This window comes from Chlorocebus sabaeus, chromosome 2 (genome assembly GCF_047675955.1).
Source record: "Chlorocebus sabaeus isolate Y175 chromosome 2, mChlSab1.0.hap1, whole genome shotgun sequence".
NCBI lineage: Eukaryota > Metazoa > Chordata > Mammalia > Primates > Cercopithecidae > Chlorocebus > Chlorocebus sabaeus.
This window is the reverse complement of record NC_132905.1, coordinates 61,990,384-62,017,583: the sequence shown is the minus strand read 5'-3', so window position 1 is coordinate 62,017,583 and position 27,200 is coordinate 61,990,384. Positions and strand designations below refer to the sequence as shown.

The 27,200-nt window shown below is 43.6% G+C and overlaps 2 protein-coding genes across 6 annotated transcripts in view; both read right to left on the bottom strand.

The window, feature by feature from the left end:
- The window catches only part of SNPH (syntaphilin), a 41,894-nt gene extending 26,927 nt beyond the window's left edge, over positions 1–14,967 (bottom strand). For 2 of the 3 annotated variants that reach the window (XM_007962670.3, XM_007962689.3), the window contains exons 1-2: positions 14,831–14,966; positions 14,468–14,574 (exon numbers count right to left, since the gene is read on the bottom strand). The gene's annotated coding sequence lies outside the window, so the exon portion shown is untranslated. Of the gene's footprint in view, positions 1–14,467; positions 14,575–14,830 lie in introns of all 3 variants that reach the window. The other variant, XM_037995067.2, reaches the window with a different exon arrangement.
- An 8,385-nt stretch (positions 14,968–23,352) lies between these two features.
- Positions 23,353–27,200, bottom strand: part of RAD21L1 (RAD21 cohesin complex component like 1) — a 30,591-nt gene continuing 26,743 nt past the window's right edge. For all 3 annotated transcript variants that reach the window (XM_073008741.1, XM_073008742.1, XM_073008745.1), the window contains one exon: positions 23,353–25,285. In XM_073008741.1, coding sequence (XP_072864842.1) covers positions 25,097–25,285 — 189 coding nt within the window. In that variant the 3' untranslated portion in view covers positions 23,353–25,096. The remainder of the gene's footprint in view (positions 25,286–27,200) is intronic.

Here is a 27,200-nt window from a genome sequence, read left to right as displayed (position 1 = left end):
GTCTGCCCATCTATAAAGTGGAGATAACACATCCCACCTCATAGAGCAGTTGTGACAACCCGACCTCTGTCTGCCTTGTCAGCCTCATTTCCCACACACCTCCTTTGCAATTCATCTTGAAAATTCACTGGACTTCTGCCTATGCAGTGCTGTCTTCCTGGAAAGCTCTCCCAAGCCTCTTCAGCCTACTTATTTTCCAAGTTCAATCCAGGCCTGAATGCTTGTGTGTAGCCTTAAGGGAGACAGAATTCACAGCTGGAGCACATCGTGAACCAATAGGATACAGGCTGTTTACACACATCCCCACCTGTAGACCATGGTCTCCCACCCCTTGGGAGTTACTGAGCCTACATATATACATGCATGCACACACGTGTATGTGATGCTGATGAGCTGAGAAAGAGGTCTGGCAGAAGAAGTCACAAGGTCCTCGTCCAGGCTCCACATAGCTCAGAGCAAAGCAGTAAAGCTGTGAGCACTGCTCCGGCCAGAGCATCCCCCAACCTGGTCAGTGTGGAGCTCAACAAACCTTCCTTACTGAATAGATAGCCTCTCCATCTCTGCCTCCAAAAGGCCTTTTGATGGCATTGGTGCTGACACACACTCCTTGCCCTTGCTGTTGGGAGGGTCGGCTGGAGAACTCTACTCCAGCCTCAGCCACAGGAAGGTACTGTTGTGCACATCTTCACAAGATGAGGGATGCTAAGTTACCTTACTCGCCCAGGGTCACAGGAATAAAAGGCATCAAGGGCCAGCCAGGTCTCTCTGGACATCAGAGCTGTTTGTGGGCTCTGACACTAAACCTTCATGGCATCTAATGGACTTAAGCTCCCTGTTTGCAAAATAAGACTGTTGAGACCTGTGAGCTTCATGTAGGTCCAGGTACTATCCTTCCATGATTCTTGGTGGTAGAAGGGAAGAACTGAATTCAGAAGCTGGAGTCTGGGCCAGGCGCAGTAGCTCATGCCTGTAATCCCAGCACTTTGGGAGGTCGAGGTGGGCAGATGGCTTGAGTACAGGAGTTCAGGACTAGCCTGCCAACATGGTGAAACCCCATCTCTACTTAAACATACAAAAATTAGCCAGGCATGGTGGTGCATGCCTGTAATCTCAGCTACTTGGGAAGCTGAGGCAGGAGAATCGCTTGAACCCAAAAGGCAGAGGATGCAGTAAGCTGAGATCGCACCATTGCACTCCAGCCTGGGCAAAAGGGCAAAACTCCATCTCGAAAAAAAAAAAAATCTGCCAAGTATGGTGGTGCACACCTGTGGTCCCAACTATTCCCAACTATTTGGGAGGCTGAGGTGGGAAGATCACCTGAGCCCAGGAGGTGGAGGTTGCGTGAGCCATGATGGTGCCACCGTACTCCAGCCTTGGTGACAGACTGACAGAGTGAGACCCTGCCTCCAAAAAAAAAAAAAAAAAAAAAAAAAGAAGCCGGAGTCTCTCAGGAAACTAGTCTTTCTGTCAGTGTCTCTCTCACCCACTCATACACACTAAGTATGAAACTTCCACAAGGCACTCTAGGGCTAGCCCTACACCCTGGGAGAATATATTTGCAAAAAATATATTTAACAAAGAACTTATATCTAGAATAAATAAAGTACTCTCATACAACTCAATAAAAAGGCCAACGGTCCAGTTTTTAAAAATTAATGGGCAAAATACTTGAACTGACACCTCACCAAAGAGGATGTGTGGCTGTCAAATAGACACAAAAAGATGCTCAACAGCATTAGTTATTAGGAAAATGCTAATTAAAGCCATAAGGAGATACCATTACAAACCTATTAGAGTGGCTAAGATTAAAAAGACTGACCATACCAAGCACTGATGAGGATGTAGAGGAGCTGAAACTCCCATAATGCTGCCAGTAGGAATGTCAAATGGTACAGATGCTTTGGAAACACTCGGGCAGTTTCTTAAAAAGTTACATATATATTTACCAAATGATACAGCTATTCTTCTCCTAGGAACTTACCCAAGAAAATAGGAAAGTATATGTCCACTGAAAGATTTATACACATACATTTATAACAGCTTTACTTGTAATAGCCAAAAAACTGAAAAAAACTAAATGTCCATCAACAGATGAATGTATCAACAAATGATGATTTATCCTTTCTCCATACTATGGAATATGAGTTCAAGATCAGCCTGACCAGCATGGTGAAACCCTGTCTCTACTAAAACTATAAAAAATTAGCCAGGCATGGTGGCGCGTGCCTGTAATCCCAGTTACTCAGGAGGCTGAGGCAGGAGAAGTGCTTGAAGCCGGGAGGCGGAGGTTGCATTGAGCCAAGATCGTACCATTGTACTCCAGCCTGGGCGACAGAGTGAGACTCTCTCAAAAAAAAAAAAAAAAAAAAAAAAAGGAATAAACTATTAGTATATACAACATGAATCTCAAAATAATTACGCTGAGTGAAAAAGTCAAACCAAAAATGTGCATATTATTCCATTTATATAAACTACTAGAAAATGCGAAATAATCTGTACTGACAGAAAGCAGATCAGTCATTGCCTGACAATGAATGGGGAGGAAGCTTTTGGGGATGGTGGAGATATTCACTATCCTAATTGTGGTGATGGTTTCATCAGTATAGAAATATGTCAAAATTTACCAAACTGTACTTTATGTATGTGAAGCTTGCTGTATATCAACTATATTTCAATAAAGCTAGAAGGAGGAGGATGGGAAGGAGTGGAGGAAAGAAAGAGAAGGCATAGCGAACAGGAGTCGTCTTAGGAAGCCAGGCAAACAACACAAACAACACACACACACACAGACACTGACACACATACATAGATACACACACACAGACACATGCACAGACACTGACACACATACACAGATATACACAGACACACTGGCACAGACACACACACATAGAACACACTGACACACACACACAGATACACACACAGACACAGACACACACAGGCACACATACACAGACACACACACAGACACTGACATACACAAACACACACATAGACACAAGACACACCCACAGATACACACACAGACACACAGGCACAGACACACACACAGGCACACACACAGACACACACACAGGCACACACACAGACATACACACAGGCACACACACAGACATACACACAGATACACAGGCAGACACACACACAGGCACACACATGGACACACACTCAGGCACACATACACAGACACAGACATATATACAGACACAGATACACACAGACACAGGTGCGCGCGCACACACACATACACACACAGAGTACGAAACTCTCACATGGCTTCCACTCCCAAGGAATCCCTCAACCCAGGATTCCATCTGATAGGGACACCAAACCTTCTTGTCACTCACTCAACATTTTTCTAGAATGTTTCCTGTGTACCTGGTTTGTGCTGGGCACTGGGGATTCAGAGACAAATCAAACAATCCTTGCCCCAGGAAATTATTTCTAGCAGCTGTGGTAGAGCCTTCCCCAAATTCGATCTAAACATTTAGCCACATGCCCCTAATATCCCAGCCAGATTCCCTTCACAGGATCCCTTGGAGTCCTTCCTCCTGGGCCTGATTTTGTTTCTACCCTTGCCACCTCTTGGGAGAAAGCCTTCAATTAGTTCACAACTCCAGCAGAATTCTGTCTTTTATCTGTGCAAAACAGACATCCAAGCTGAACCCCAACTGATTTCTAATAATTGGCCAACGAGATCTGAGTCAAGTCTTCACAGAATCGCAAAAATGCTGGACAGGAAAGAATCTGAAGGTTTCAAAGCCCAACATCCACCTGACTGAAGTTTTGTTTCTCGGAATAACATTCCTGTTCTGCAGTCACCCGGACCCAGTTAGAATACCTCCAGTGAGGAGGGAGCTCACTATGAAATGAAGATGTGCTGGCGCTTTGGGAAAGTAGAGAAGTTATAAAGAGATTCCTATACAATATGGATGGAAGGGTACTGGCGTTTATTAAGAACCTACTGTGTCTAATAAATAAAGCCCCTGGGCTAGGTAGGGGCTTTACACATAGAAGATTTCTAATCTAGTTTAATTCTTATGCCAGCTTTGCTGTCAGGAGGCCTGGGTTCTAATTATGATGCCCATTTTTACTACTGAGGTACTAAGGGTCAGATAAATTAAATGACTTGCCCAGTCACAAAGTCAGTCCATGGCAGAGACCAAGACAGCAGTCCAAGCGTATCCAGCTCCAGCCTACGCTCTCTGTTCCCAACCACTCAGAGAGCAGGGCAAGGGGGCCGGTGCTGCCTGGGCTTGGATCCTGGTCTTTTTCGTCTGGATGGCTGGCCTCAGGGATTCCTTACAACACCGACCTCCGCCAGGCCTAACAACCTCTGAGGCCTTCTCTCTTAGGCACACGGCCCCAGAGCGAGGAGGCCCTGTCCTGTGGAGGGGGAAGGGGCTCTCCAGAAGGAAGCCACAGAGAGTTGGCTCAAATGGTCCACAGCTCCAATCTGGGCCCTGGGTGCCACCCAGGGAGGGCTGGTCTCTGCAGTCACGGAATAGGAGGGTGTGGAGGGGTCAGGTCCCCTCCATCCTCTGAGAGCACAGAGCTTAGACTGGTGACTAAGAGCCTGGGCTCTGTGAAGGAGCTGTGGGAGTTGGAAGGGGGTCCCCTGAAAGACAGTTTTTGAGCTGGGCCTTGAGACAGATCTGAACATGATGAGATAGCAGTAGTAGCAGGAAGAAAATTTCAGCCAGAGGGAACAGGGCAAGTAAAAGTAATTGAGGTAGAAAGGAATGGCAGGGAGGAAAGACTGCTGACCTGAGGTAGAACACGTCCGAGGGTCTCTCAGGGACTTTTCTGAAGTCATAAACCATCAAAATGTCCTTCTCTAGCTCTTAGGCCACCTCACTCCTATCAGGTGCAGGGCTAGCAACCTTGGTGTAAGAGCCCAGCTAAGCTTTGAGGAGGAAGGAATGCACATTCACAGGCCTAAGAGAACAGAAATGGGGAGAGGAAGAGAATGAGAAAGCAAAATGAGGGGCAGGGAGAGTTTGGGCTCTGGAATCAGGTATTTGGTAGCTCAGCCACCGTGCAAGATCTGTGGGACCATGGACAAATTGCTTAAATTTCCCACAACTCAGCTTCCTTTTCTGTAATAACGCTTTCCTTACCTGGGCTGTCAGGAGGATGCTATAAGGTCACATATCCCCTGTGCCTGACATGTAGTGTAGCTGTTATCATTAACCTGGACAACAGTCAGGACTTAGAGGGTCAGAAAAGCAACCGAGGCCCATAGAGACAGGAGGAAGCAGTGTTTGTGGGGACATCTGCTATATACCAGGCTCTTTCCCACAGAGGATAGCAACAGATCATCCCACCTCCTCTCAGGCAGGAATAATCAATTTCTCCTTGGCGGATGAGAAAATGGCCCAGGGGGTAACACAATTTGTCTGAAGTCCCAGGCTAACAAGTGGCAGAACTGGAAATGAGCCAGGCCTGACTCTGAAGCAGAGAATGGCTTCCAGAAGGCCCAGGGCAGCTTAAGTGGATGGAGCTGAGGCTCCTCCCCTTTTGGCTCTGAGCCCCAAAAGTGAGGAAGGTGGCTACTGTCACAAGACGTAGGTTGCCTCATGACGTTTGCCTCACAGCAGAGGTGATGTTCAGCACACCCTTTCTCCCTCTGGGGCTTGATGTCCAAAGTCTGCCACTTCTGAAAGGGAGGCTGGAAGGGGGGCGAATCTTACAATGCAGACAGAGGGGATGTGTGGGAAGTAAGACAGGGGAAGTGGTGCCAAACTGGCTGCCTAATGAGGCTTTGGAAAAAACGCAGGACCCAGGATTTACTGTGCCTCTGTTTCCACCATTTTAAAAGCCAGAAAGGACAGGGAGCTGCCCTTTGCTGAAGGGCACCAGACCCATGGCCTAGCCAGACTAGAGAGCTCAGTGTCCTCAGACTCACTGTCCTTACACAGTCCTCCTCCGCTCCCTTCCCGAGTGCCAGCTCTCTAGGTCCTGTTCTAGTTCCTCCTCTTCCTCCGGGAAGCCTTCTCAGATAGTCCCAACCTACGGCTACTCTTTCTCCTGGGAATGCCAGTGGCACCCACTGCTTGCCTCACCTGTGAACAGCCCTATACTAGGATTCCATATCCTCTGGGTTACAGCTATCAAGCACAGCCTTTCCAAACTCCATCCTATGGCAAGAATTCCTCCTAGAACATCCAGCCCTATGTGAGCAACCCAGAGATGAGGTGCCAGATCTCAAAACACATTGTTTTGTTACTAGATTTTTTTTTTTTTTTTTTTTTTTTTTTTTTTTTTTTACAATTTTCTCCCTTTTATCCCTTGAACTGAGCCAAATTTTGCCTTCCTTGCTGGCACTTGCAAAGACTGGTCTGGTATCTGTCTCTCAGGGCATGCAGAAGCTCACACTCTCTCCCATGCCTGCACTTTGAATACCTTTACCCTTGAAAATTACTATTCTGTCACTACAGTGTGGGAAGCCACATTCTGTATACCTGTGTCGGAGTCCTCACCCTACCCCTTGTGCTTATATAACTTTGGGCCAGTTTCTTCCTTCTAGTGGTCCTAGTTTCCTCAACTGTTAAAAAACTTCCTATCTTACCAAGCAGCACAGCGCCTCACCTGTTGTATGTGTTCAACAAATGGTAGTTTAATTTATTTTTTGTTCACTGATCACTTCTTTTTTTTTTTTTTTTTGAGACGGTGTCTCGCCCTGCTGCCCAGGCTGGAGTGCAGTGGCGCGATCTGGGCTCACTGCAAGCTCCGCCTCCCGGGTTCACGCCATTCTCCTGCCTCAGCCTCCCGAGTAGCTGGGACTACAGGCGCCCACCACCACGCCCGGCTAATTTTTGTATTTTTAGTAGAGACAGGGTTTCACTGTGTTAGCCAGGATGGTCTCGATCTCCTGACCTCATGATCCACCCGCCCCGGCCTCCCAAAGTGCTGGGATTACAGGTGTGAGCCACCGTGCCCGGCCCACTGATCACTTCTTTAGAGGCAGTATGGCTTAGAGGGAAGAATGCAGCTCTGATGCCAAAGAGACTGGCATCTAAGTGTAGGCTCTGCTACACAGCCGCTGTGTAAGCTTGAACAAATTTCCTCCCCTCTCTGAGTTTCAGTGTCCTCCTCTATAAAACAAGGATAACAAGCCAGGCGCGGTGGCTCAAGCCTGTAATCCCAGCACTTTGGGAGGCCTAGATGGGCGGATCATGAGGTCAGGAGATCGAGACCATCCTGGCTAACACAGTGAAACCCTGTCTCTACTAAAAAATACAAAAAAAACTAGCCGGGCAAGGTGGCGGGCGACTGTGGTCCCAGCTACTCGGGAGGCTGAGGCAGGAGAATGGCGTAAACCCGGGAGGCGGAGCTTGCAGTGAGCTGAGATCTGGCCACTGCACTCCAGCCCGGGCGACAGAGCAAGACTCCGTCTCAAAAAAAACCAAGGATAACGTATGCTAAGTGGGTCTGGCTTGGTTGACTGCTTCTTTTTTTCTCTGACCCATCTGTATGTTGCCTTTCTCCTGCATCTGCCCGGTTTTCCAGGCTACCAATAACGCAGCTATATCACTGTGTGGCAGGCACACTGCTGAGTGCTTTAGTTGAAGATTCCATTAAATCCCCATCCACCCTCTAAAATAGGTGCTAATGAGGGCTAGCACCTCATACTCAGAAGACACACAGTCAAAGGGCAGCTGTTGTTAATATTTCTATGTGTTAGGCCCTGTGCACCACCCACATACCTTCCCTCCAACCAGGCTAAATAGTTCCCTGAGGGTAGGGAACACATCTTGGTGCCTGTGTGTAGAGCAGATCCTCAGTATACGTTGGTTGAATGAATGTATGTAAATACTTCTTTGAATTCCTTCACCGTGGCCAGAATAGAACTTTACCATGACAGGTGCTTGATGAATATTTGATTAATTGGAGCCACAAAAAATGTAAACTGTCATCAGTGGCTTTAATCTGAATCCTAGAAGGCCCTGAAACTGTAGTAGGGTTCCTTCTGCTAATTAAGAGCTCCTCTGAGTTCCTTCTCTAAGAATACTCTAGGCTGTCTCTGCAACCAGATCCCAACTTTTCCTCTGCAGGGACCATGTGTGAGATCTGTCCACAGACAGACTGCCTGCTGTCCAGACCACAGCACAACCCAAGGAGAGGGAGGCAGAAGTGCTGCTGCAAGGCCGGCGTGGCTTCCAAAGAACAGGAACTATCCCACCCACTGAGGACCTGCTAGGAGCCTCTCTCCACCCCTCTTTCTCAAAGGTGGCTTCTGTGCCAGGCTGCACAGGCCACCAGCCAAGTTCCCTCTTCTGAAGCTGCCGACCAAGCTTCCAGAGACCCTGTGGTAGGGAGGTGTGGCTAGGGCCAGCTTCAAGGGGTACAGAGGTATCTGGAGGCCTCAATCCTCAGAGACTCAATCCTGACTGTTGCCGAAAGGGAAGGGACACCACCAGGGCCTGTGAAGCAGGGGGAGCCAGAAGCAGAAGATCACAAGCTGCCAAAGTCAGGCTAAATGCCCTAGCCTTGCAAACAAGGCATTCCCTGGCCTAGGCTGCCTTTCCAGCCTTCTTTCCTTTCTCTGCCTTCATCTGTGGGTCAGCCAATAATGACTGAGCACTATGTGCCCAGCATCTAAAACTTTACATCTGAGGTCACAAATGGATGGCCGGCCACACACACATTTTAATATGTGCATTTAAAAATATTGGTTAATCAGCTACATTTTTAAAAATTAGGAGATGTCACAAAAAATGCAGATTTCTATCTTATAAATCAGAAGATCTGACAACATTGGGCACACGTTCTTGTAGGCAAGAATGGTGGGAGCAGGATAGCAGCTGCCTCTTTCAAGCAAGCACTTTCCAATTTGCTACAATACCCAAACAGACCAACCAGCCTGTTTTACCTTTGTAGACAACTACATTTGACATCCATTGCTTACCATATTTCATTTTGGTGTAGAGACTTCCTAATGACCTTAGGAGACAACATCATTTCCCAGTTTTACAGATGAGGAAACAGAGGGAAAAAATAACCCTGGGCCAAGATTCAAACCCCAGCAGCCCAACTTCAGAGCCAAACATGAGAACACTAGTCTGTGGCAAAATGAGGAAAATACAGACAATGCAGTGAGTTTTTAACAAAGCAAAATGTATTCAATTTGAAGGAATACCATTTTTCCCCTGATAACATGGCCTCATTACTTGGGGGAATAGAAATATTAAAATAATAGAAATAAAATATTTCTCTTATTATATGACAGTGATAATAAAGAGAACCCTACGTGTCATCTGAATGTCCTCATCTGGTAAAATAAAAAGCTAGCTAACTGAGGATGGATTCCCAAATGCACTGATCTTTGTGAAATCTAAGTCCAAGACCCACTGCTCTGCTACAGACTTCCTGTACCAGTATGACAGCAATCTTCTGTTACTCCTCTTGGTTAAAACAAAAAACAAAAACTCATAACTTCATCTAACCATATCTGCATCATGCTATTTTTGAAGAGGTGGCTTTTGAATTGAGCCTTTCCCAAGTCCTCTCCCTCCAGCAAATCCACAGAGCATTTGTTCATTCCTCTTGTTATATTTATTATTCCTCAAGTTACAATTAAATGTATCCTATCCACCCTTCTACCCCCAAAGTCATTACAGAACAGAAGAAAGACACTTTGGGAGGCCAAGGCAAATGGATTGCCTGAGGTTAGGAGTTCGAGACCAGCCTAGCTAACATGGCGAAACCCCGTCTCTACTAAAAACACTAAAATTATCCAGGCATGGTGGTGCATGCCTATAGTCCCAGTTACTCGGGAGGCTGAGGAAGGAGAATCACTTGAACCCGGGAGGCGGAGGTTGCAGTGAGCCAAGATCGTACCACTGCACTCCAGACCGGGTGACAGAGCAAGACTCTGCCTCCAAAAAACAAAAAGAAGAAGAAGAAAGAGTTTCTGAATTGTTAGCCACTCAGAGCTAGAAGGGCTCTTAGAGATCATCACTCCTGACTCCCATTTTGCAGGCTTAGAAAAGCAAAGGGTCTGACCTAAGGCCACCCAGTGGGTCAATGGCAGAGCTGGGGTGAGGACCCAAGTCTCCTGACTCCTCAGTGTTGGCTCTTCCGGCTGCGCCAGGCTGCTCTCTAGCCACTCCCTTTTGGTTGGCTCAGCACCTCAATTCAGAGGACAGTGCTGAGCATGCGACAAACATGTCACAAATATCTGTCCATTAATGCAAAGCAGCCTGGGGCACACAGGCCTCAGCCTCTCCAAGGCCCTCGGCTTGAACTTCACACCACCTGCATTGAGACTTCCCTCAGCACCAGCTGCCCGTCAAATGGAGAACTGGCACCCGGGGCCTCTGGTGGCCTAAGTGTAGAAAGACCCCATGTGGCTTAGAAATGCAATCCCCATTAGGCCAGAGTTATGAACCAAGCCCTGCTGAGCAATCTTAGGCAAATGACTTCACCTCTCAGGTGTTAGGTGTTCCTCCAGACAGGTGGGATGCCTAGAATAGAAATGAAGAAGAATTCCCCAAGCCTAGCAGATGGTTATAGGCACAAGACAGTCTTTGTCAGAGGAATTTCAAACTCCTGCTTCTAGAAGTCTCTAAGGACAGGAAAGGTTCTGGTCTACCTGGGACAAATGGAGAGTTCCATCGAAACTGTGCTACAGAGTGAGCTTGGATGGTCCCCGAGACTCTGTGTCCACCTTGTGTATCGACGAGGACAGGAGCCAATAAGTCTTTAGGGCTGTTTGAAAACATTCTAAATCGAGTACAACCCTTTACTATTATTATTAAATTATTATTCACAAGCTCAATGCCAAAAATAGAGATAACAATGGCATCATCTCTCTAAAGCCTTCCTGACCTACTCAGTAGGAAAGATCATTCCCCTCTCCCTGTCCCCCCATCACACACATATCAGTATGTCTTATAGCTTCCAGATGTTTTCTCATATCTGCATGTTTAGGTATCTGTCTCCCTCTGTTAGATATGAGCTTCCTGCAACTAGGACTCACCATTTACTCTTTCCTGCATGCGTGCACTTAGCCCAGGGCCTAGCTAATAAATAAGGACAAACGCTGATCAATGTTTAGCAAGTTCAGGAATCCCCTCCACCTCCAATACTGGAACAAGGTTGCATGTAGGCCTTTTAGAGTCAGTAGATGCATGCAGATCATTTGAGGGATGGGAACTCTCGGAGGGAAACTGGCTGACCCAAGGTTACTCAGTTATTGAGAGGGCTCAGACTAAAAGCAACCCTTTGGACACCCAGTCCAGTGCACTTCCAGCTAAACATTTTCTCGGTTCTATGACACACTGGTTGTATGACTCTGCATGAGACCCTTCACCTCTCCACCCTGGCTTTCTCACTTATACAAATGGGTGAATTTACATATAGTGCCTACATAATGGGATGATCTGAGCAGTAAATTATTGAACCTGTGTAAAACAGAGCACAACACATAAGAAGACTAAAAAAGTGTCTGTCCTGACTGTCATTCAGGCCTAACCATCATCCTCAGTAAAGGGGCATCCACCAACCATCAGCATAGCAGAGCTCGTGGTGAAAGGAAAACTCTCCATTCCTGGCTCACACAGTTTTCAACCAGGAAATACCCTGCAACAATCACCTGGGAGAAACGCCTGATCTCCCATCATAAATTGTTCACAGCTTTTTCTTCTCCAAACCCCTATTCACACCTGCAAGTGCACACACAACTCACAGCATTAGCAAGGTATGCATGAAGAGGCAGGGAAACCTTTGGAAGAGGATGATCCAGACAGACCTGGTGTCAGGTAACAGTTTTAGCTGTGCAATCCTGAGCAAGTCACTTAATCTCTCCAAGCCTCAGTCTCCTCATCTTTGAAATAGGCATCGTTTTCTTTAAGGATTACCTGAGATAGTTAATAGTCTGGGACTTCATAAATGACTTTGAGGGTAATAATAATTGTCCGATTCTTATTTAACAAAATCCACTTGACAGAATATCAGAAGCAGAAGGGGTCTTAGAAATCACTTAGTCCAGTCCCATCATTATATAGATGGGCACAGCAAGGCCTTGAGGGGAGGCCTGACTGGCCCAAGGTCACATAATAAAGCAGTGGTTCAACGGGACATGGGACCTGGGTCTCCTGACTTTCTACTTAATATCCATGTTGGCCCACTTGATTCTAATTATCTGCTCCCTCCCTCAAACACAGAAAATGGCTAGAATCATTCCTTTCCCAATCCTCCTCCCTTCACAGTCATCTCACACCAGCCAGCACCATCTGGAGCCCTTTTTGCCAACATCACCACCCACCCAGGCACATCTGGCCCCTTTTCGTCTAGTCAGGAGCCCTAGAGGAGAAGGCAAAGCATCTGTTAATCACCAGCAATAGCAATAATAACAGTAGTTGTAATACCAATAATAACAACAACCAACAACCTGGACGATGTCCTACACTTAAAATGGCTTTCACCTATACAATCAACACATTCCCACAGTTTCTCCCTAACCTAGCTGACTTAGGGACATAATTTCCTCAAGTTTGTTTCATTCAACACTTATGGAGCACCTACTCTGGGCCTACTCATGGGCCAGAGACTGGAGACACAGAAAGGAAAATGACAGGGTCTCTGCCAAACAGGAATTTAGGGTGGGGGTGGGAGGACATGACAACTTCTTTTGGCCCAAATGGTGCAGCAGCAAAATTCCGCACCCGACCCTATGGATAACCTCCTTTATCATGCTGTCAAAAGGCAGGAAGTATCTGTGGAATAAAGAGGAGTGAGAAAGGCTTGAGTGCTAGGCTGAAAATGACAGCAGGAAGGAAGATAAAGAATCAAAAATACAGGCACCAAATACTTGACTGCCTGGCCTCAGGGTGACTCTAGGGAGACACTCTAGGGAGGGCAAGAGAGCCACAGTGGGATTCGTGTGAGATCCGGAAGACCTGATCCTTGCCCTGCTGCCAGCACACAAGATTCTGCTGCTGCTGTTCCATCAGAGACTCCGCCCTTGGATGCCAGGATTTTCCAAACCCAATGCTGGGCTACAGGCTTCCTTAGGACCATCATTTGCTAGAATGATGTCACAATCCTTGCAGTGGAAATGTTGCTGCCTAGGCCCTCAGCCTAGTGGCCCAATACACTTCAGCATTCATTACCCCTGGCAGGGACACCATCTGCAGGGGTGTGGAAGAGACAGGCAGGGGAGTGGCAGGAGAAGAGGACTAAAAGCAGCCACCTCTTCTCTTTTCCCAGTCCATCTCCCAAGTCCTGAGTTCCTGAGAACCTACTATGTGCCAGGCACAGGCACTATTTTAGGCGCTTCCACATACATTTCATTTAATTTTCACATCAGCCCTCTGTGGGGTGTACCCCTAGATTTACAGATGGAGAAACTGACGCTGGGGGAAGGGAAGTCACTTGGCAGCTCAGGGATGTCAACATAAGACTGTCTGGCACCTCCAGTTCCTTCAGGCCCACAAGGTCAGTGTTTCACTTAAGAAGTCAGTTGAAAGAGATCAACTGAGGAAATCCCATTTATTTCATGGACCCAAATTTAAATTGCCTTAGCAGAGGGGTCTCCCTGACATGTAAAAGCTGCTTGAGTGATATACTAAAATTATACAGATCATTTATTCCAATTCCTGCATTTAACAGATGAGCAGACAGACACCCACGCCTGAAGAATTTTAAGATGGCTACTTGTGGCCAACTAGCAAGTTAAGGGCCTAGAACCCCAATCTCTGGCACTTTTCTTACACAACTCTGCCTGCAGAGATCACCTTTTTCTGAGAAGCTCCTCCAGCCCATCCCGACACTACCAGATGGGCAGAGAAGGCAGAGGAAACAGGCAGCATGTGACCAGCCTCTCCTTCAGTCTGCAGGGTTGGGAAAGGGAATATGGGGCTCCCCAGGCTAGTAGGTGTTGCAAACAGCCCAGCTCCCAGCTGGGGAGTGGAAGGTTTCATATCCCAGGGAAGCTCCAGGGAGACTGAGGCTCAGATCGTCCACTCTAGGACTTACGGGCATTTTTTCCCCCCAGATCTACTGCAGGGCCCTGATGCTTCTCAGAGGGAAAGATGGGACGGAAGCAGTCACTGGCACTTGACCTTGGGGTGGGTGTGGGGTTCCATCCTTCTCCCATCCCCAGGTACCCCTGCTCCTCCTCCAAGAAGGAAAAGAGCAGCTTAAATGTTTGCCAAATCCCAGAAGAGGAAGACAAATAAAAATTGGGGGGGTGGGGTCCCTAAAAACCTGCTAATCGCCCACTTTGGGCATCTTCCCTGCTGCAATCAGCACCCTCTAATTCGTACATTTCAAGGAGGGGGAGGGAGGGAAGCGCTTAAAGGGATGTAGGGGAATGAAGGGAGGGTAAGAATGAGTCACGATTAACCCCTCTTAGGCTGGTGCCCTCCAAGGGATTCTACCGCAGCGAGCGGTTGCAAGCGGCCCCCACCTGCCGCGGTGGTGGGGCCAGCTCCCCGCTCCGCCGCGGCCTCCTCACCTGAGTCCACTCGCCCTCCGCAGCCCAGCCGGCTCGCACCACTCCGGCCCGGCTTGGCGCAGCGCCTCTGCAGTCGCTGCTGCAGCCGCCTGGCCCTGATCAGCGACCTGCGGGGTTAGGAAAAAGAGATAGACCGGGGCGGGTGAGCGCGGGCGGTGACCACCCGGGCAGCTGAGCCCCCGGCCGCTGACAGCTGGGCCGCTGCAGCCAGAAGGCTTGGAGGGCAGGCTGCCTGCCGGGCGCTCCGTCCCCTCCTCCTCGCGGCCCGCGGCCCCCACCCCACCCCCTGGCACTTGGCACTCTGGACTGCGGCGGGTGCAGCTGGGCGGTGGGCCTGGAGGTCCCCGGGGTCCTTGTCATCACCTGCGGAGGCTTCCATGGCTTCAGCTGCCCTGCCGGGGCCGCCGAATTGCTCTCCCGAGCCCCTGCAGGAGGCGGCTAGCTGCTTGCTCGCCGGGGCTGGGGCTGCCGGGAGGGAGGGGCGGGGAGGGTGAGGTGGATGGAGGGGACCAGCCAGTCGGCGGCTCGCCGGCAGCTGCGTAAGCGGCCCGTCTTTACTTTCCTTCTTAAAGAGATAGTTAGTATCTTGCGCTACAGGGCCTGGGAGCAGAGACAACGAGCACACGGGGAACGGGGGCTCCCACCTACACACCAGCCGGTATTTTGAGCTGGGCGATCGACCGGGCATGGTGGAAAGAGTCTTGGTCAGCTGTGTGACCCTGTGCAAGTCCCTTCACCTCTCTGGGCCTCAGCTTTTTCTTCCATAACATGGGGTGATGATACCAATCTCACTCCCTGGCACATAGTTGGCTCTAGTTAAATAGTAATTTTTATCTAAAAGCCTTTAGGAACATTTTTCATTGCCCAAACCAAGTCTGAGTACCAGGGGTATTTAATGTGAATGGCAAGCACTTGGGCCACTAAAAATGATAGCAGGAATCTTAAGTGCCTGAAAATGGAAATGTTTTCCTTTGAAGTAGTAAAAAGGTGAATCATTGGAAAGATCTCGGAGAGATAAGCAATCACAACTTAAAATGTTCATTGTGGCTCTTTTCCCTCTGTCTTCCATCTGATATCACAGGGGAAACCACAAGACCAAAAACTCCAAAAAACTGGATTTTCTGCCTAGCCCTTCCATTTCTAGCCATACAACTTTATGTAAGTTAACTCACCTTCTGGGCTTGGTTTCTTATCTGCTTCATGTGTGGGAAGTAGGTGAGTGAGATTGGGCTCCTTCTTTCTGAACCGGCCCTGTCTGATCTGCCATTACTCTGCTCTAAACCATCCAGTGGTTTTCTGTATCGCTCTCCACCACATGCCCTTATCTTACTCCAGCTCTCTGACTTCATCTTACATGGCTCTCCCCATCACTCACTTTTCTCCCATCAAACTCTCCTTCTTGCTGAGGCCTCACTGCTGGGTCTTTGCATTCGCTGTCCCCTTTGCCTAGAGCATACCAGAGAGCCACATGGTTCAATCCGTCCCTTCCTCCAGGTCTCTTGCTCAAATGTTACTGTCTCAGGGAGGCCTTCCTTAACCATTCTACATAAAATACTAACTCCCTCCTCTCCATCTCCTTTGCCCCTAGTTTTGCTATATTGAATTACCAGCTGACATAGTGTATATTTACTATTTGTCATTTGTCACTGCCACTAGAATGTATACTTCATGAGGGAAGGCACTTTGTTTTTTTCCCTTGCTGCATTTCCAATGTCCAGAGTAGTGCCTAACATAGTAGGAGCTCAATAAATATTGACTAAGCACACATTGTGCCCAGCCCCAGTCTTCTATGGGAACACTCGGCCAGATGCCATCCTGGAAGTCTTTTTGTCTTAAGTCTCTTAAGGCTCTTAAGTCCTTACGTCTGTTTACTCTCGCTGGTGCTGAACTTGGTACCCTCCACTCTCTGCGCCAAGCTGACTTTTCCAAGAGAAGAATTTGTGAAGTGCCTTCGCTGGTTTACATCATGATTCTGCAGTATTGGCCTGGTGAGAAATAGTTAATATTGATAATGTACATGAAAAAATAATTATTTTAAGTTTACTGTTGCTTTTCACAGTCAAATATTTTCCTATATTTCTGAGCTGCAATAAATCCATTACTTTTTTGCAACAAATGCTAATAAATTTTGGAGGAGACATTGATTCTATTTTCTCCAGTATTCAGTTAAACTGTATCCTATCAGATAGCCATTATTATATTATGTTTTCCAGAAAAACATGGCAGAGCAATTGTAGCAGGAATAGGAAACGAGTTGAAAAAGCCATGTGAAATATTGAGGCTTTCTGTCCAAAACACCTAACGCTATATTAGCAAGTTAATTGATAAAATGTTTTATCTGCTCTAACGCTCACTGAAATTATATGTGACATTTTTACACTTAAAGCAAAACCAAAGGAAACCATGTAATTATTATATGTTTAGCAGGAGAACACGTCTGAGATTGTCATTAAAATTTTTTTTGTCTGTTCCCATGCTGTTTTGTTTATTAATAGAGATGGGACTTTACTATGTTGCCCAGGATGGTCTCCCTCCTGGGCTTAAGCAATCCTCAGCCTCCCAAAGTGCTGGGATTACAGGCTTGAGTCACCATTCCTGGTTGTCCCATCCTCATGTGTGTATGTGTGTGGGGTTTTTTGTTTTGGTTTGCTTGATACTTAGAAGACTACATTTCCCAGAAATCTCCACAAGGAACTTCCCCAAAGTAAGAGAGCACCTTCACTCACATTACTCCCATCTGGAATGGTGTTAGCCAATATTCTCTTTAGCATCAGGAAGCAGATGATTGAGAACTGTGTTTAGTTATAATGTAAATTGCAACAAATGAGGATTATGCATATAAAACAAAATTATTCCTAAGAAATTAGTAATTTTGTTTTGGACTAGTTGAAAATACATTAAGGCCGGGCGCGGTGGCTCACGCCTGTAATCCCAGCACTTTGGGAGGCCGAGGCGGGCAGATCACAAGGTCAGGAGATCGAGACCATGGTGAAACCCTGTCTCTACTAAAAAAAAAAAATAGAAAGAAATTAGCCGGGCGCAGTGGCGGGCGCCTGTAGTCCCAGCTACTCGGGAGGCTGAGGCAGGAGAATGGCGTGAACCCGGGAGGCGGAGCTAGCAGTGAGCCGAGCTTGCGCCACTGCACTCCAGCCTGGGCGACAGAGCGAGACTCCGTCTCAAAAACAAAAAAAAAAAAAAAAAAAGAAAATACATTAAAAAATTTTTTGTTTCAAAAACAATTTTATTCCAATTCTGGCTAAGCATACTCTCCCACAGAATGCAGCAATAAAACCTGAACAAAATGCATGCAGCAGCTATTTGAGGATTCTGAAGACAAAATACTAGCAGGCACATTGGGGAAGAAGCCAGAATTTTACATACCCTACCACTGAACTACTGGTGAATTTATCATTTTTATTTATTCCTATAACTTCTGGCCTGGTCTCAAGGCAGATCAAAATCTGGAATTGGGGCTCAATAAAGAGAAAGCTCCCAAAGAATCTCCCTAATTTTGACTTGAAGATCAGGAAAAGGGACTTCTGATGTTCAGAGTATGTGGGAGATATCATTTTTCTTCTCCTTTCAAATCTTTTCTCCATTGTCTCATGACCCAGTCTCTAGGCCATCCTGCAGTGGTATCTGTGACAGCAGACACAGGTGTCTAAAACTCTGAGGGAGGAGAAACTTCTTCAATAAAAGTAGCTGTAGTCCTGAGGGAGGGTGAGTCCCTGCTGTTTTTTTGTCTCTGTCCTCCTACCACCTGGTCCCAGATGCAAGTTCAATTGTGGAAAGTAGGCAGCAAAGCAGAACAGAGTAAATAAAGCTCCAAACTCCAGCATTCTGGTGAACCCTAGAGAGGATAAACCAAATGATGATAATGATAATAATAATAGTTTTCAGTTACTGCTGAAAATTAAAAACAAAACAAGATCTTGAGAGCAGTCAGAGAAAAATGATGCATTAATAATACAGGAATAGGCTGCATGCAGTGGCTCACACTTGTAATCCCTGCACTTTGGGAGGCCAAGAGGCAGATTGCTTGAGCCCAGGAGTTTGAGAACAGCCTGGGCAATATGGCGAGACCCTACCTCTACAAAAAATACAAAAATCAGCTGTGTGTAGTGGCGTTTGCCTGTAGTCCCAGTTACTCGGGAGGCTGAAGTGGGAGGATTGCTGGAACCCAGGAGGTCGAGGTTGCAGTGAGCCATGACTGACTGTACCACTGCACTGTAGCCTGGGTGACAGAGCAAGACCCCCTGTCTCAAAAAAAAAAAAAAAAAAAAACAGGAATAATAATTTAAATAACTGTGGATTTCTTATCAGAAACCATGGAGGGTAGAAGAATATAGAACAATTTTTTTAATTGCTTAAAGAGTTGTCAACCAGGATTTTGAACCCAGCAAAAATATCCTTTAGAAATGAAAGTGAAATAAACACATTCTCCAGTTAAGGAAAATGAAGATAATCCATTGCCAGCACACTTGCTCTAAAAGAACTACTGAATTAAATTCTTCAGACAAAAGGGACATTATATTAGAAAGAAATGTGGAACATCAGGAAGGAAGGAGAACAAAAATGGTAAATATTTGGGTAAATTTAATAGGCTATCTTCTCTTGATCTTTTAAAATATGTTTGACAGTTGAAAGTAACAATTTTTGATGGAGGTTTAATGTATGTAGATAAGACAAGTACAATATAAAGGAGGAGTATGTATATTCCTTTACAGTATAAAGGGACCTATATGGTGTAAGATTTTTACACTCCTCTTGAAGTGGTAAAATATCAATTCTAAGTAGAGCATGAAAAGTTAAGTATGTATTTTGTAACCCCTAGAATAGCTATTTTTAAAATCTATAACAAAAAAACATGGTAAAAAAAACACACAATAGGCCGGGTGCAGTGGCTCATGCCTGTAATTACAGCACTTTGGGAGGTAGAGGTGGGTGGATCACGTGAGGCCAGGAGTTCAAGACAACCCTGGCCAACAGGTCTCTATTAAAAATACAAAACCCAGTCTCTATTAAAAATACAAAAACTAGTTGAGTGAGGTGGTGTGTACCTGTAATCCCAGCTACTCAGGAGGCTGAGGCATGGGAATTGCTTGAACCCGGGAGGGAGAGGTTGCAGTGAGCTGAGACTGTACCTCTGCACTCCAGCCTGGGCAACAGAGTGAGACTCTGTCAGAAAAAAGGAAAAGAAAAAGAAGTAAAAATGGAATTCCAAAAAATTCCAAATATTCCAAAAGAAGGCAAGAAAGGGGAAAACAGAGGAATAAAAATTAAAGGGAACAAACAGTAAAAAATAAAATAAAATCCAAAAATCCTAAATAAATAAAATCCAAAATCCAAAAATGTCAATAATTACATTAAATATAAGTGATCTAAACACTTCAATTAAAATAGAGGTTATCCAAATGGATAAGAAAATTATTTAATGCAGTCTACAAGAAATTCACTTTAACTATAATGAATGATATAGGTAGGCTAAAAGTAAAAGATAAAAAAAGATATACTATGCAAATACTAATCAAAGGAAAGATGGAATAACTATATTAATATTAGAAAAAGTAAACTACAGAGCAAAAAATATTACCAGGAATAAAGATAATTATCATAAAATAATAAAAGGGTCATTTCACCAAGAAGATGTAATAATTATAAATGTATATGCACCTAATAAAAGAGCTTCAAAATATATAAAGCAAAAACTGACAGAATGGAAAGGGGAAATAAACAGATCCACAATTATAGCTGAAGACACATTTTTTCTCAGATAGAACTAGTAGACAAAATAAACAAGGATGTAGAAGAACTAAACAACACTATGAACCAACTAGGTCCAACTGACATTTATAGAACACTCCACCTAACAAATGCAGAACAGAGTTGATCCTTGAACAACACAGCTTTGAACTGTGTGTGTCCACTTCTATGCGGATTTTCTTCTGACTCTGCCATCTCTGAGACAGCAACACTAACCCCTCCTCTTCCTCCTCCTCTTCAGCCTACTCAATGTGAAGACCATGAAGATGAAGACCTTTATGTTGATCCACTTCTACTTAATGAATAGAAAATACATTTATTTTCCTTGTGATTTTCTTAATAACATTTTCTTTTCTCTAGCTTGCTTTATTGTAAGAATATAGTATATAATACATACACAACATATGTGCTAATTGACAGTTTATGTTATAGGTAAGACTTCTGGTCAACAGTAGGCTATTAGTAGTTAAGTTGTTGGGGAGTCAAAACGTATACACAAATTTTCAACTTAGTATAGGGTCATAAAATAAATCTTAATAAATTTAAAAGAATTGAAATCATTTAAAGCATGTTCTCTCACCCTAATGGAATTAAACTCAAAATCAATTACTGGAAATATTCCTTAGAAATTGAACATACTATACTTCTAAATAATCTGCAGGTAAAAGACCTTCAAGTCTCAAGGGAAATTAGAAAATATTTTTAACAGAACAAAAGTGAAGATATAACAATAAGTATCTGTGTGATGCAGCTAAAGCAGTGCCTAGAGGGAAACATAGAGCTTTATGTGTTTACATTAGAAAAGAGGGAAGATCTCAAATCAGTTATCTAAGCCTCCACCTTAATAAAACTAGAAAGAGCAAAATAAGCCCAAAGTAAGTCAAAGGAAAATAATAATAAATGTAAAAGCAGGAATAAATGAAATGAAACAGAAAGCAGAAAAACAAAAGAGAAAATCTTTTTAAAAGATCAATAAAATTAATAAGCCTTTAGCACAACTGAAAAGAGAAAACATATTAACAACGTCTGAAATGAAAGAGGGGTTATTACTATGGACCCCACAGACACTAAAAGGATAATAAGGGAATACTCTGAACAACTCTACACACATAAACTCAGCAATGTAGATGAAATAGACCAATTACTTAAAATAAGAAACTACCCAAACTCATTCAAAATGAAATAAATAACTGAATAATCTACAACTATTTAAAAAATTGAATTCATAGTTAAAAAAACTTTACAAAATATAAATATCCAGATCCAGATTGTTTATGGGTGAATTCTATCAACTATTTCAAGAAGAAATAACACAAACACACACAATCTATTGTAGAAAAATAGAATAGGAGGAAACACTTTCTAAGTTATTTTATGAGGCCAGTATAACCCTGATACCAAAACCAGAAAACAACAGTAAAAGAAAAATACAGACCAATACCAGATGCAAAAATCCTCAATAAACTATTAGCAAATCCACATGAAAGGATATTCAATATAATTAGTCATTAGGAAAATGCAAATCAAAACCATGAGATGCTCACTAGGATTGCTATAATTTTAAAAAGGGACAATAACAAGTATTGTCAAGGATATTGAGAAACTGGAACTCTGATGTATTGCTGGTAGAAATGTACTATAGCGCAGCTACTTTGGAAAACAGTTTGACAGCTCCTCAGAAAGTTAAACATAAAGTTATCATGTGACCTGGCAATTCCACGCCTAGGTATATAACCAAGAAAAATAAAAACTTATATACACAAAAACGTAGGTACTAATGTTGATAGCAGCATTATTCATAGTAGTTCAAAAGTGGAAACAATCCACATGTCCATCAGCTGATGAGTGGATAAACAAAATGTTGTATATTCATACAATGGAATATTATTTGGCCATAACAAGGAGTGACGTACAGATACATTCTACAGCATGGATAAAACCTGAAACTTTTATACTAGGTGAAAGGAACCAGATACAAAAGGCAAAACATTGCCAGGAGTGGTGGCTCACACCTGTAATCCCAGCACTTTGGGAGGCCAAGGCGGGTGGATCATTTGAGGTCAGGAGTTTAAGTCTAGCCTGGCTGACATGGTGAAACCCCATCTGTACTAAAAATACAAAAAAATTAGCCGGGCATGGTGGCACGCCCCTGTAATCACAGTTACTCAGGAGGCTGAGGCAGGAGAATCGCTTGAACCCAGGAGGTCGATGCTGCAGGGAGCCAAGATTGTGCCACTGCACTCCACCCTGGGTGATAGGGCGAGACTCTGTCTTAAAAAAAAAAAAACAAAAAAAGGCAAAACATTGTTTAATTCCATTTATGTAAAACAAAAACACCTGGAACTAATTTGTGAGTTTAGCAAGTTCATAGGATACAAGGCTAATCCATAAAAGTTAATTGTGCTAATGACAAAATTATAGAGATGGAGAACAGGTTAGTGGGTTTTAGGAGCCAGGGAGGACAGTAAGGGGGGGAGATGATTGTGGCTAACAAAGGGTAGCACAAGTGATCCTTGTGATGGAACTGTTCTGTTTCTTGACTATGGTGGTGGCCACACAAACCTACACATGTGATAAAATTGCATAGAATTAATACATACACAAAATGAGTGCATATAAAACTGGTGATGTCTGAATAAGCTGGGTGGATAGTGTCAATGCCAACTTCCTAGTTGTGTATTATACTAAAGTTATGCAAGATGTTACCATTGAGGTAAACTGATATATGGGATCTCTGTATTATTTCTCACAACTGCATGTGAATCTACAATTATCTCAAAATAAAGAGTAAACAAAAAAATCAACTGGAACTCTCTTACATGGTTACTGGGAATGCAAAATGGTACATCCACTCTGGAAAATAATTTCATAATTTCTTCTAAAGTTAAACATATACATGCTATATGACCCAGCAATCCCATTTCTAGATATTTACCCTAAACAAATAAGAACTTGTATCTACACAAAAATGTACACAAATGTATGAAGCTCTATTAATAATTGTCAAAACTGGAAACAACTTAAATATCTTTCAATGGGTAAATGGATAAACTGTGGTATATCTAGGCAACAGAATATTACTCAGCAATAAGTAGGAACAAACCACTGACACATGCAACCACTTGACGAATCTCAAAGACATTTATGAGTGAAAGAAGCCAGTATCGAAAGGTTACATGCTATATGATTCCATTTTTATGACATTTTCAAAAAGACAAAAGTGTAGTCATGGAGAAGAGTGGTTGCCAGATGTTATATGGGGGAAGGGTGTTACTACAAAGGGATAACACAGAGAATTTTTTAGGGTGATGTTACTGCTGGAATCCTAATTGTGGAGATGGTTACAGGACTCTATACATATGTTAAAATTCACAGAACTGTGCATCAAAATTAAGAAGTCAATTTTTCTGTATGTTAATTTTAAAAATAAAAGAAATTTTAAAAAGGCAATTTTGCCATTTAAAATTTATAGTTAATACATTTAGAGAGGCTATTTAGAATTTGTTGTTTGCAGCATATTTCCATATACAACAACATTTTAATGAGTGCCATAGGCTTCACTTTACAGTGTATGATGGCGCTCACAGAGCATAATATGAAAATGTCCTAACTCAAATTTCAATTAAGAAAAAAGGAAAACAACAGTTTTAATGTCAAAAATGTTCGGTAAATGCCAAGCAAAAGAACATTTATTTTGGTGATCTTTACTCAGACTGTAGTTGCAAACAACATGCGGAACAAGTGTCTGCTAATTTTTTTAAACATAAAAAGCAGATTTAGTTTTGCTGACACATTAATGGTGATTATAATACTCATTAAATAGTAAATAAAAAGGTTAAATGACCTATAAATAGACTAAAACCCACACAGGTAATTTAAAGCAAAGATGAGCTTTGTAACTCTTCAATTTTAAAATGTTGGATTAAAAACCATAGCATTAGGTCAAATCAAGGATGATATGCATTGCAATCAAATAAACTGTCTGTGTAGAAATAAGGAAGTTTTCATCATTAACCCCACAAAATTCAAGTAAATACTCCAATGTAAAATAGCCTTTTAAGAAACATCTTTGAATGTTTGTCAAAAACATATAGTATTTTAAAAATGCATCCTAAATGTATGCTAAATGCAACATTCAAGTCAGGGAAATGATAAATGCTATATATTCAAATCAGCTAAGTTAAAAAAATTACTTAACTGGCTGCGCGGTGGCTCAAGCCTGTAATCCCAGCACTTTGGGAGGCCGAGACGGGCGGATCACGAGGTCAGGAAATCGAGACCATCCTGGCTAACACGGTGAAACCCCGTCTCTACTAAAAGAATACAAAAAACTAGCTGGGCGAGGTGGCGGGCACCTGTAGTCCCAGCTACTCGAGAGGCTGAGGCAGGAGAATGGCACAAACCTGGGAGGCGGAGCTTGCAGTGAGCTGAGATCTGGCCACTACACTCCAGCCTGGGTGACAGAGCGAGACTCCGTCTCAAAAAAAAAAAAAAAAAAATTACTTAGCTATAATTAAGTATTTCTGAGCCAGGTATGGTGGCATGTGCCTGTAGTCCCAGCTATTCAGGAGGCTGAGGCAGGAGAATCACTTGAGCCCAGAGTTCAAGTCCAGCCTGGGCAACATAGTGAGGCCTTTGGCCTTAAAAAAACAAAAAACAAAACAAAACAGAATTTAAAGTATTTCTTTGTAAGCATGTAGGTTTCCAATTCTAGCTATGATTATTCTGAACTACAGAGAGGAAATAGGTCAGCCTATCTATGAAAGGGATCAGACCTTCAGCTGCTTCCAGATGGCTTCTGCATTAAATGGAACAATCTACACAGAAATTCCAGTGATGACATAAATCTATGTGTCTGGGTTTCCTTCACATGTTATAAAACATTGGTCCTATTGTAGCTATAATATCTGCATAGGGAGCACTCTGGTTCAGCTCGATAGCCCGCTGTTTTCTTAGGACAAGAAAGCTATAAAATTTGGCAGCTGCTTGTTTTCGGTCGCTATTTCTACAGAGCTTCATCAGACTAAAGGACTGCATTCCCATCTTGTTAGATTCCTGGGAAAATAGTTAGAAAAGAAAAAAGAAAAGGGAAACAAGATCGTTAGAAGTAAAGCCAGCTATAAATGCATAATGAACAACAAAATATTAACATTTTGGATAAATGACTATAAAATCCTTAAGTGGAAGAAGGGAAATGACTCCTTAGTAAACATAAAAACAAAACAAGTCACTGTACACAAGCTTGGTTCATGAAGAACAGGCATGCAAAAGAATTCCAAAGTGTTATACAAATTTGTAATGTATTATACAAATGTTAGATCTTTTTAAAATGGATGTTAACATAAATGGCTCCTGTGGAAAGGGCAATTAATCTATATTTGCAGAGACAAAAAAAAAAAAAAAAATCCACAGGACTTTGGGAGGCTTCAAATACAGTGAAAATGATCAGCCTATCAGTATTCTTCTACTTAAAGGTACTAGTGTTGGTGTTGACTATAAACAACTCTAGTTTCAGTGTCAGGGGATTATGACTATGTAAACAACTCCCAATTTCTTTGCACAGATTAAAAAGATGTCGGATTCACTATATGACATCTGTGCACCTACTGAAAATAACTGAGGTACAATAAAGTATTTTAATTACGGATGAAGATAATTCTTTTCATGAAGACTAAGATTTGGAATCAGATTCCTAGAGAAGTATAATTTTTTAGTTAGAAATACTGCAGTGTGGCCAGGTGTGGTGGCTCACGCCTGTAATTCTTTGGGAGGCCAAGGAGGGCGGATCACTTGAAGTCAGGAATTCCAGACCAGTCTGGCAAACACGGTGAAACCTTGTCTGTACTAAAAATACAAAAATGAGCTGGGCATGGTGGCATGTGCCTGTAATCCCAGCTATTTGGGAGGCTGAGGCAGAAGAATTGCTTGAAACCGGGAGGAAGAGGTTGCAGTGAGCCAAGATCACACCACTGCACTCTAGCATGGGTGATGTGAGACCCCATCTCAAAAAAAGAAAAAAAAAAAAAAAAAGAAAGAAACACTGTAGTGAATACTGGCCAATGTCCCTAGGAGCATCATACTCCTTGGATAGTTGTGAAGCATATTTAGAAATACCATATACAAGGTTTTGCTTGTCTATAACATTCAACAAATTAATAAATTAAATACATTATTATACTTTATCTTAACCAAAGGTGTAGCCCAGGGTGAGTAACCTTTCAAAGATGGCATATCCAGCCTACATTTATTCCCTGCCTTGAGAGAAAAGATGAGAATTGGGTGGCTTTTTCCTCCCAGGAGAGAATAAGGACAGCTTTTTCAATTTCAAGAATTCTCTTGAAAAACCCTAAAGGGACAAATATGCAAGATTAAACGTAAGTGTTTATTTGTGTTCCCTTCAGAAACCTTTCTGAAATGAAGGTAAAGAAAGAAAAAGTGACAAAGGAAGGAGACAAAGACAAAGAAAGTGGAAGACATAACTGACTTAGTAGAGTAGAGACAACTGAATCCTAAATGCTGGCAGAGGGGAAGCCAGCAAAAAGCAAGCCGATCTGAGTGAGATACAGTACCCTGGAAAAGCTCAGGAATTGGAGACATCAGTGTATCATAAACTGGGGAGAGGGATTAAGCTGAAAATAGGAGAATTCCTTGAGAATCTACTTAGGAACAGTTAGCCCTTCTGTCCACTCCACCACCTCACAGAATCAGAGACCACTACTCACATAGTAGAAGGTGTGACGTTGCCCTTCTGGAGATACCAAGCATTGAGGCTTTGGACTTAAGGCACTAGCGCTGTGGATGGTGAAGTGTCATACCACAAACAGTGGGATTAAGGGAAATTCTACACTCTGAACAGTGAGATAACCAGCCTCTCCTTTATCTCCTTTTGGTTCCTGAGCTACTGGCATCGTGCTTACATGTCCTAGGCAGTAGACTTAAAGATTACTCTGGAAAAGCCAACTATTCTAAG